General features: G+C 42.0%; 1 protein-coding gene across 1 annotated transcript in view; it reads right to left on the minus strand.

Moving 5' to 3' along the window:
• PCLO (piccolo presynaptic cytomatrix protein) overlaps positions 1 to 11,717 on the minus strand; it is a 1,621,199-nt gene extending 1,609,482 nt beyond the window's left edge. Inside the window, exon 1 of the mRNA XM_078674179.1 lies at positions 11,458 to 11,717. Coding sequence (XP_078530305.1) covers positions 11,458 to 11,603 — 146 coding nt within the window. The 5' untranslated portion in view covers positions 11,604 to 11,717. The remainder of the gene's footprint in view (positions 1 to 11,457) is intronic.
• Positions 11,718 to 12,024: the final 307 nt, after the last annotated feature.

Below are 12,024 nucleotides of genomic sequence, written 5' to 3' on the forward strand. Positions count from 1 at the left end.
AAGGACAGGTTCATAACACGTTAGTGGCAGTTATTCAATAAAGGATGAGATTGAACAGCAGTTCAGAGTTGAGTTGATGACCAGTAAAGATTAGATAGCCAAACATGAAGATACGCTGAAAGAGAAGACAAGCCTGTTCTTTTCAGGTTATTCAAAGAAAGCATTTAAAGCGATGATGCAATGAAATGTGTGCAATGTACACGATAACTATAATTTCTATACACTAAGCATCTATTAGCAACCATGTTAATTTTCAGCTTTAGAAACATGCCTACTATCAAATGTAAAGTTGCAAACAATATTTCTTTTAAAGCAGTGACAGTCACCTAAACGAGGACAGCATACTCCAATTTAACAATCAAGTGTAACCTCCATTGTCAAAGAGAGAATAGGCTCATATACACCATACACTAAAATGCCAATGTGCTCAATAATAAAATCCCTTACATAACAAAGGGGTAACCTTCTATGCTGTCGGACCTGGGTGCAGAGTGATTAAATAAAAAGAGTTGCTCCTAATGGATAATCTCTAGATACTGCAATAAAATTAGACTTTCCTGACTCTATACCAGTAGTCATACAACCTCAATCCAAGAAAGAGGGAAAGTCCCATTTGTGAGTCAAGGGAAGATTATGTCAACATTACAACATACAAACATCAATTGAAGTTAATTCAAAATGTTATTAAAGTTAAACACATATACATATATTTGTGTTCAAGTGTGTGTGTGTGTATATATATTTTTTATCTTTTTTTATTTTTAAGCACTTGCATTCTGCACAATAGAGCAACTGCTATATGATAATAGTGTGTGTGTGTGTATATATCAGTATCAAACGAAGAAGCATTATCGGGATGCCTCCCCTCACGAGTCGGGCTGATTCAGTGGTTGCCACCACAGAATATTGCAGCAATGCTCCTCTCCCAGATGCTGGAAAGAAATATCAGCCACTCCAAAAGCACATATTTCGATATCTTTTTTTTTTTTCCGGAAACCAAACAGATGCGTTTTGACCTCCTTTGGCCTAGGTCACATGACCAGGAAATCTCAATATCAGCATAAATACTCTGTCACACACGGCGCACATGGTTAACATAAAAACACTATACAATTCAATTTTGTGAACTCCTTTTCCATTAACAATCCATTCAAAACTTTACATGTATACAGTAGTGAACAAAACTCATTTTTGGGTGCAAAGTCATTTCAAATGATCAAACTTTATGCAGTGCCAATTTCAGCATATTTTATATCACATATGCTCTCTAATTTGTTACGCAATGTCCCCTCTAGGGATTCATTCTGAGCCTGGGTTAATGCCATTTTCAAATCAATGTGGGAGATATTACTAAACTGCCTGGCCAAGTTGGCTACAGTACCCCAAATCCATTCATTGTTAGCACATAGTTAGTCAACCTGAGGAATTGCCCTGAGATCTCATAGTATTTCCCCAATATTGGGTAAAGTACCCCCCTCCAGGCATTGTTAGTGTACTGATGGTAAGCCATATATGAACTCCAGTTAACAACCTACTTTTATTATTGTATAGTCATCAATATATCTGTTGACTATATTTGTGCTGGACGCTACAAACTCACAAATGTACACATATTTTCTTGGTCTATCGCCCATAAAGGTAATCCAAAACAGGCCCTTTGTAAAAGGTAATACTACTTCATTTATGCTGATATACAGTGAAGGTGTTTCCACATGGGGATCGTCTCCTTTGTGCAATTAATCTCCCTAGATGTGCTGGTACTGACATGACAATCAAAAAAGGAATCCTTTAATTCTGTAACGAAAGAGAGCAGACGTCTGTTATGATTTGTTACCATCTCAAACCACATCAACCATTTAAAAAATATTTACATTTAGATGAGACTCCCGGACCATAAAACTAACAAGTGTATAAATGGAAAAGAAGGACAGACAATAAATTACAATTAAACTAAAAAAGTCTAACAGATTTTGAGGATAAGAGAAAGCAGCCTAAGTTACTAAGTGTGTATAGAGTTCTTCGTCACTATTCATACCCCGGGGAATCAGACAGCCGGCTTGCACAATGTAACAGGATTCTAGTCTGCGTAATGCTAATGCCCTATTCACTCCTCTCGGGTGTTTAGGTATTGTATCAATCCCAACGCATTTTGCCTTCGGCCAATGTCCGTCATGGTACTCTTGAAAGTGTTTCGCTGTATTGTAGCTCATGTAGCATTTGTGATTGTCCTCCAGTGTTCAAGAATCCACTTCTGAACTGGAAATATGGTGGAGCCCAAGTACCACTTGTCACACAGACAAGTAATAACATAGACCACAAAGTCGATTTTACAAATGATCAACTTAGTGACGTATTTTTTCTTTTTAACTTTCCCCAAAACAAAATTCTGAACATTTGTACTGTGCATGCTTGCCTTGCAATGTAGGCATTTTTTTTTAAACCTTTACTCTGATTGAGCCAACTCTAACTCTTTTGTGACTGGTGACTATGTACCAACATATCTCTGAATGAGAGAATACATTGAAAGTTGATATTGGGTGTCTCTTCTATCTTAGCTCTTACAGTGGTGTCTTGTGTTAAGATGGCCCACCTGTTTTTAAGGATCTCTCTCAGTAGTCGCCTGGCTTGTAAACTTTGTTATGGACAATTCAGATTCCTCATGAGATTCCTGCTGTTTAGGGGGTTCCTTTTGTAATGTTTCTTCCCTTGTTACTTTGTCTGCCCTTCCGACGGCTTTATATGGGGCTCTTTTGGGGTATTTTTTTAGCAGTTAAACGTTCCATCATCTCAGCTTTTAGTTTGTTGTAGCTGCTGTACGTGCTGCTATTTCGCTTTGCTCTCAATAACTCGATGTATGGTTTACTTCAGCGAAAACTTGGCGGATGGCAACTATTGGCATGTAAGATTGAGTTGCTGGCTGTGTCTTTCCTAAATAGCTCTGTGTGTATGTTGCCCTCTTTGAGTGTAAGTCTAATGTCTAGGAAATCAATGTATTCCCAGCTGTACTTCAATGTGGATTTCAAATTGACTGTATTCCTATTTAATAAATCAAAGAAAATTAAAATAACTCTTTCATTGTCCTCCCAGATGAAAATAATATTGTGCATGTACCGCAGCCATACATTGACATGGTCTGTCCATTCATTGAGATCATTTCCCAAGAGGACCTCTTCCTCCCACCAGCCGACCAAAAGATTGACGTAGCGTGAGGCGAAGCAGGTCCCCATAGCAGTTCCTTGCACTTGCCGGTAGAATGTATTTTCAAACATGAATATAGTTTCTTTCAAACGGGTCTCAATCATTTCTAGTATCAGAAGTGTATGTTGTAAGACATTAGCATTTCTAGTTCTTAGAAAGCATTTACAAGCATCAATGCCTTCCTCATGCCTTATGCTAGTATATAGATTTTCTATGTCTAAACATACTAGCCAACATTCCTTTCCCAACACAAACTATAGGTTTTCTGTATAAAATCTTTAGTATCTCTGATATTCGAAACGCGTCTGTTTCGTTTGCTGAAATTAAAAACAAATTATTGAGATAAGAGCTGTTGGAGTGGCTGACATTTCTTTCCAGGACCATTGCTGCAATATTTATATATATATATGTTGAGTGTACAAGGACACAGCCCCGTGTCCAAAACGCGTCTGAGGCATGCACCGTTCCAGTATTGAAAAATAAAATAAATTAAATATCTGGCACCAGCATTTTCTGTGTCCGTGATCCTGTTTGTGCGAGGAGGCACTAAGGAAAAGTGGAGTCAATATATATATATATATATATATAAATATATATATATATATATATATATATATATATATAAATCCACAAAGTGCCCTGAAGCTGCGAGGACGCACACTGCAGCGAGCCCACCATCCAGCTTAAAATGACACAGCGCCCTCACAGCTCGGCAAACATTCAAAGCCTGACGCGTTTCGAAGCATTGCGCCTCGTAATCATAGGCAGCTACAAGCAGTTAAGATTTGGATTGCTTCCCTTTATTTCAATTAAAGCATGATCGTCATTAATTGTTTCAGCCCTTTGGTTGGCTGTGCTGAGTGTGTGACGGTGGTATTGCATGCTGGAATTAGTAGTTCCAAAAGAGGGGGAGCATCACATTTTCCTTTAGTAAGTTCCATTCTTGTCTGCAACATTAGAGCATGTTTAAAAGTCCTTAGTAGGATGAAAGGTGTTTCGGGCGCATTCTTTAGTCTGGCTGGCTGCGCTGATGCGGTTTGAACATAGTTTCATTCCTCAGCCTCTTCCTTGTTTGAAGATGGTGCTGTCCTCCGCGGCGGGCCGCCGCGTATAGTAAATGAATCCACAAAGTGCCCCGAAGCTGCGAGGACGCACACCTCAGCGAGCCCACCATCCGGCATAAAATGACACAGCGCCCTCACAGCTCGGCAAACATACAAAGCCTGACGCGTTTCGAAGCATTGCGCCTCGTAATCATAGGCAGCTACAAGCAGATAAGATTTGGATTGCTTCCCTTTATTTCAATTAAAGCATGATCGTCATTAATTGTTTCAGCCCTTTGGTAAAAAATATGTAAAAACCATTTTGATTTGTAATATCAATACATCGAAGTAACGTTAATACAACACATATTGCATTACAAATGCTATAGGTGTCACATTTGTGAAAGTTAAAACTATTGACATTGTAAATGACAAAGCTATTAAATTCGCTATTTTCAAAACCAACACATAAATAAAAAAAATTGTCATTTACAATACCAATAGCTCAAACTTTCCTAATACGAGACCTATTGCATTGCAAATGCTTGTTCAATTTGTAATTGCCCTCCGGTGTGCCTATTTAATGTATTCATTTTAACGTTGCATGCTGGGACCTGCAGTTCCTTTATGCACCTTTTCTACCCTCCAGTGGGTCCGGTGCTCATGTGCATTTGCAGGGGCCAATGTAACCCTCTACTAGGCATCTGAAAAGGACTCTGGATGTGTCACATTACAGGAACCTGCTCCACCGATCACGAAGGGAAATGCTTTCCCCTCGTGCAGTCCATGATATTTTCACAGATGGTGCGTCGCCTCCACGGCCGGAACCATTGTGTATGAATTACTTCAACTTTTCGTCCAGAGATGAGGTCGCACTCCGTCGCAGGTTCGTGATCGGCGGAGCAGGTTCCTGTAATGTGCAGGGGACAGTGCAGCCGCACAAAACTCAGTCTGCTCATGTGGGCCTCTGAAGAAAGGGAAAGGATTCCCTGAAACGCGTCAGGCCGGGGGGCACTATGAAGGAAAGGGAAGCTGGTGGTGTCTTAATTAAATTGGTTTGAAACTCACCTGCGACGGAGTGCAGCCTCATCTCTGGGCGAATAGTTGAAGTAATATATATATATATATATATATATATATATATATATATATATATATATATACACACACATTATTATGATATAGTAGTTGCTCCATTGAGACAACGTAACTCAAACCACCCTTCACCTGTATGCCGGAGCTGCAGGGACCCTGGGGGTTACATTGGAGGAAGAACTGCACTGTTCTGGGTGGCAGCCTCATGGCGCCAGGGGAGGTCTGAGTCTATAATGCCTGACTTTAAAATGGCAGATGCACTGCGCGGAGATTGGCCGCACCGTCCTAACCCTGCTGCCATAGTGTGGCAGATGCAGATGATTCGTAGTCAATCTTGCTGCAGTGCATTGCTACTCCTCACAACCACAACCTCCAGGTATGACAGTGGGGGAGGGGAGATCACCGGAGAAACCCGCCCTGGATGTCCCTGGGGGATAACCTGGGGTTAAATGGGACTGCGGTTCTCATCTCTCCAATCTCCCATGTTTATACTAGAAATCTTCAGAGGTACCGTGATTATTACCTTGACCGTGAAGACCGAGCAATTATGGCTGATGCCCGGTGGAGCTGCCTAGACAGCTATAGAGGAGATCAGCTTCGGTGCTCCCCTCTGCCGTCACCTACCCAGCCGGACATTGGACATTGTTTTCCTCGTCTCTCTGCTGTGTCTCCTTCCCCCCCCCCCCTCTGACCATGTAACATTGTTTTTTTATATGTCTTTGTATTGTGTAACCCTGTAACTAATGTAATTTGCAACTTGTAACTCACTTGTCCTCATGTAAAGCGCTCTGATACCTCCCGGTCTAGCCAGCGCTATATAAAACTCTTCAAATAAAGAAAAAGAAAATAAATTGTTTAGAATACAAGTGCTTGAAAATGTGTTTGTGCAGAGGTGAAAAAGAAATCAGAAATAATGCAGCATACATTTAGCAAAATGAATTAACAATTATGTAGTGTTTTGGCCTGTTTGACATACTTTCTTTTTTGATTAAAGAAACTTCCATCAAAAATGTACAGGTATAGGGTTTCAATTAGTACTGTCCTTCCGTGGGTAGTTTAGTCAGTCCAGGCTATAGGAATGGAGTTGTTGATGTTCCCATGCAAGATAGAAGAAGGCCAGTTAAAACCTTAATCGTGGTTCTTTTTCAGGACAGTTGGGAGCAACCTAAAGAGGTGGGAGAACACCAGTAAAATAGATATTGAAGGTGTTTGTAAAGTGAAAATAGCATTTTCCCTAGAAACCATGCTCACCTGAAATCACTAGTATTCCCATGAGTAGGTTAAACTTGTTACACAACGAAGGCGCACTGGCGCTTCAGTCATTCATGTATTATTTTGTTCCTCAGTTCAATGGTATCAGCCTTGAAAATGTCCAATAGTCATTTGAGATGTGAAAAATGCACAAGAACTTAGTTAGCTGATGGTAATTGCCAAATCTTAATAAGCATTGTTTTAAGCCTGACCCCAATTTTGTTTACTCGCTTTACCAAGGGGAATGCTTCTTTAAGTATCCATTTATTTATCAATAGGAGCCCTTTGATTCAATCAGGCAACATGCCTTATATAAGGGGAAAAATGAAAGTGTGCAGTTATTGACTAAACAAGAACTGTTGTAAGTTAAAAAAAAAAAAAGGTAATGCCTGGCAGCATAGCCCAGTCCTTTACCTTTGCCTCTCAAAGTATAACTGAAACGTCTTATGGCTATGCAGGCTTTCAGATCTGAAGATTAAATAAGTTACATGAGGTCAGCGTGTACACGGTTAGCCTCGCGTCAGGGAGACAGCTGTCGCAGGTCGTATTCAAGCCTCCGCATTCCCTTTTCCCTTACAACAGTTCTTATTTAGTCAGTTACTGCACGCTTTAATTTTTCTCCTTATTTAGAGCATGTTGCCTGACTGAATTGAATGGCTCATTCTGATAAATAAACTGATATTTAAAGAAGGATAACCGTGGTAGGGTGAGTAAACCAAATTGGGGGTGGGCTTAAACAATGCTTAATAATATTTAGCAATTACCATCAACTAACTCAGTTCTTTCTAATTTTACACTGCCCAAACGACTATTGGACCTTTTCAAGGCTGATACCATTGGGCTAAGAAGCATAATAATTCCTGAACAGATAAAGAGCCGGTGGGCCTTCATTGTGTAACAAGTTTAACCACTCATGGGAATATTTGTGATTCAAAATCATCTATCTTCTAGTCTATCATCACATTACAAACATCTTCAATATCCTTTTGACTGGTGTTCACCTCCTCTTTAAGTTGCTCCTAACTGTCCTGATAAAGGACCCTATTAAGGTTTTAACTGTCCTTCTTCTATCTTGGGTTGAAGCATCGACAACTCAATTCCTATAGCCTGGACTGACTAAACTATCCACGGAAGGACAGTACTAATTCAAACACTGTACCCGTGCATTATGGATGGAATTTGATTTATTTAAAAAATAAAGAGTTTTACATAGCCAAATATGTTACATAATTGTTGTTTCAATATGCTAATTTTATGCTGTATTCTTTCAGATTTCTTTTTCACCTTTGCACAAGCACATTTTTCAAGCACTTGTATCCTGCACAATGCAGCAACCGCTATATGATAATAATGTGTGTGTGTATGTATGTGTTTATGTTTGTGTGTGTGTGTGTGTATATATATATGAAACGCGTTGGGCAAAAACGAAAAATTATGCGAAGTAAGGAGGGAGGCTGCATCACACATGAGCGCCGTTGAGTGATCTCCCAAGCTGCAAGGCCATTGTTTACAATATATATATATATATATATATATATATATATATATATATATATATATATATATATATATATATATATATATGAATCCACAAAGTGCCCTGAAGCTGCGAACCGCACAAAACTCAGTCTGCTCATGTGGGCCTCTGAAGTAAGGGAAAGGATTCCCTGGAACGCGTCAGGCCGGGGGGCACTAAGAAGGAAAGGGAAGCTGGCGGTGTCTGAATTATATTGGTTTGAAACTCACCTGCGACGGAGTGCGGCCTCATCTCTGGGCGAATAGTTGAAGTAATATATTTATATGTATATATGTACACATATATATATATAAACACACACACACACGTCTTAACTTACAGGCACAGTTCACCAGCATGGAAAAGAAGGGCATGGCCGCACGCCTTCACGAGCTTAGCTACTGAACTCAAGGGTCCTTTGGTCTCGCCACTGCTAACAATAATGAAAGCCAAACTTATTCCCACGATAGCTTACGGGAGCATACTGCACCACGGCAAGAGTGCACAACTTTTGGATAAGGTGCAAATGAGAATTTACCAGCGCATCTTTGCGCTACCAAGTGAAGCATCCCCGGCCCAGGTAAGACTGGAACTGGGCCTGAAATCTCAAGTGCTACTGAGGAAGTATGAGACCATAAAATTCTGGTATAATGTCTGGATGCACCAAGAGATCATGATCTATCGTACTATGTGGGAAACCATCATCAAATGTCCAAACTCAAATTACGCCAAGTACCTCAAAATTTCATTGGAAACAACAAACCTGATTGAACTCTGGGAAACCAAGCTCCAAGTACCTTTATTCAAACAGGTGGTCAGGAAGGCAGCCATCAAACACTCATTGTTGGATGACAAAATAGCTTTCAGTCTCAGGTCACATGCCTGGATGACTATCCAATCATACAAAAAACGAGTGCAGGCGCACTACCTGGACCTGACCTTCTCGCCTTCTATCAAACATAAATATCTTAATATAAGGCTGGGTAGTTTGCCAACCAACGCCGAGCGTCCTAAGTGGAAGCCCCAAGAAAGTGAAGGGTGCGGGCTATGCGGTGCAGAAAGGCACGACTTTATCCACCTAATTTGCATCTGCCCGGCTCTCATAGAGGAACGTCGGAAGTGGTTGAAAGCCAAGTTCAAGCAGTTTGGAACACGTACCTGTAGGTCTGCGATTATAAAAACATTATGCACCACAGACCCCCAATTCATTTGTAGATCAATCAAATTTATCGAACATTTTGAGAAAAAACAAAGATCTTTGGCAAAATCTTGAACATGGAAATTGTTATTCTTTACCCCAGAAAGACACTTGTTTTTACTACCAATTTTAAATTTTATTATTCTCACATCAGTGTGTTTTTAGTATATTATCATATCTGTATTTTTGTAATGGTTTTACAATACTATACAATAAAGTTTCTTCTAACACACACACACACTATTATAATATAGTAGTTGTTCCATTGTGCAGAATACAAGTCCTTGAAAAAAGAGTGTATATATTTCTAATATTTATGCATTTTACTTAAATACAATTTTGAATTATCATCAATTGATCTTCGTGCTAGTGTATTGTAATGTTGACATACTCTTCCCTTGACTCAAGAATGGTGCGTTCCCCTTTCCCTTGGTTTGGGGTTGTATGACTACTGTCAGGATAGGCTAATTTAATTGCCTTATCTAGAGTTGTACCGACTCTTTTTTGTATCGCAATAATAAAATCGACATCTAACTTCGTGGGTGGAAAGTCGTGTGTGGGGTGGGGGGCTAACGTGAACAAGCATATTACATTAAAGGCGGTTTACCTTGGCCAAAAATAAATTATACAAAATAAAAGGGAACTGAAACAATGTAAGCCCAACCGCTTAAGTCTTCAGCGTAAGTGAATGATTCACCACATCAAAGTGTTGAAAGTGCTTTGCCGTGTTATCTGAGCTTCAGCCACACAGTTGCACCAATACTGTTGTAAACAGCGCCGCAGTCACATCTCAAACACAGCGGCTGAGCAGTGAACACACAGGCCTGTTCTTCAGGACCCTGGACAGAAGAGCGAAACCCGTTCGTGCCTGACACGCCGTGTGTTGATCCAGAGCTGTATTATAGCGGAGTTAAACTCCCCACCTCAAACAAGACAGCGGCACAGTGCATACGCTTCAGCACCTTGGATAGAAGAGCTAAATCCAGCACTGAGAAAGTGGAATCCAAGTGCCCGGCGGCATGAATGATACATAGCGTAAGAGGATAAGGTGCTGATGACATAACTAACACTCTGCCTGTAAACAACCACGCAAAGATATAGTACCGGCAGTGTGCAGCATAGATACAGTGGCTGACCGCTGACGGCCCAGAAATAAAGGTAAATACTGTACGGTGCTAACAAGTGCACCACCTAGCTATGTGCAAGCAAATGCCGACTGTTTATTTGAAGGAGCAGCAGACGGCTGGGGCAAGCTGTGTGCAAGAAGAGTTGAGATACATTGTTATCTGCAGAGAAAACAAATACAATGCATAACTGTGTGCAAACTTGAGTATAGTGAAGCCACGTATACGAGCAGAGAGAAGGCTCACTGCCTATTTGTGTACACTACTATTGATGAACAGGTGTGCACTCGATTGAGGTGTGGCTCCGAGGACAGCCTACATTATACGGCTCTTATACGGTTGCTGTTTTCGGTAATATTTATCCCCAGTACAAGCACAGAAAAGTGACGCGCACTCCCTACACCGTGCACGGTATATGATAAATATGTGATGAGCAGGCGGGGCGGCTCCCCCAAAGCAAGAAGGAAGGATGCGGCTTAAAGGGGAAGGTGCTACCAGCCCCATCGTGTTTAGAAAGCAATCAGCCTGACCTAACAACACCCACCGGGAGCTCAAAGCGACCAAACCACACAGGTACACCGTACACAACAAGAGCAATCGCATAACAGGAGCGCGTACGCGCACATACATAGAACTCGTGCACATAAGCACACGCTAGTAGATATCAGAAACACTCACTGACACTAGATGTACATTCCAGACCCACACATATCTAGACACAACCGAAAAAGCGCTTGACACACTACATACACGCACTGCCACAGAAAAACACTCTCTTTCGTACACAAGAGCAGACACAGAAAAACACTACCGTCCACACACACCTGCACAAAACGGCGACATCCTGAGGGGGCGAGAAGGCCTCAGCTATGTACAGCCTCCGGACCTCGATAAAAGGGGAGGGTGAAGGGGATGGCATGGACAAGGCTCCCAAAGGGAGGGTTGTTCCCTAGGCAGCCAAAGCAGCGCTATGACCGCCAACCCCTTTCCCCTCTTCCTCGGTAATCCCTCGCTCTGTACACTCTCACTCACCTGCCCTCCGGCTGTGGTAGTTCCTGCGCCCTGGACATAACGGCGGCTATCTGCCTGCGCTCCTCTTCGCTGAGCTGGCTGAGGTCCGCCGGGCTGACCCCACCGGGCAGCCCTTCGCCGCCCTCCAGGCTGGCCTCGTTGCCCATGGCGGCGGGTGGGGTGCGGGCTGTCAGCGCCCGGCCGCCTTCTCCGCCGCCGCCTCAGATCCTCCCGGTCTGCGATCCTTCGGCTCTGGCCCCAAAGCCGTGTACGGCGCCTGCGCACATCACAGCAGCTGATCGACCATGTCGCTCTACGTTTCCAACCCTTAAAGGGCCAGCGACACCTCCGCCCGAGACAGCGTCAGTCAAAGAGCATCCTTTCGAGCTGCCACCGTGACAGGACGAAAGGTAAATGGGCAAGCACTCACGTGGGCGCTTTTAGCTCGAGCTCCTCGACTGATGAACAGCTGAATGAAGTGAAGAGCTGTCAGTTCTGGGTATTCTCCAGAATCATTCAGATGAGAATCTGCAAGAAGGACAGGCAACGAGAGTGTGATGTAGCGCTTTTATCCTGTTTTTCAGGTTT

The sequence above is a fragment of the Lissotriton helveticus genome, chromosome 1_1, assembly GCF_964261635.1.
Source record: "Lissotriton helveticus chromosome 1_1, aLisHel1.1, whole genome shotgun sequence".
Lineage (NCBI taxonomy): Eukaryota > Metazoa > Chordata > Amphibia > Caudata > Salamandridae > Lissotriton > Lissotriton helveticus.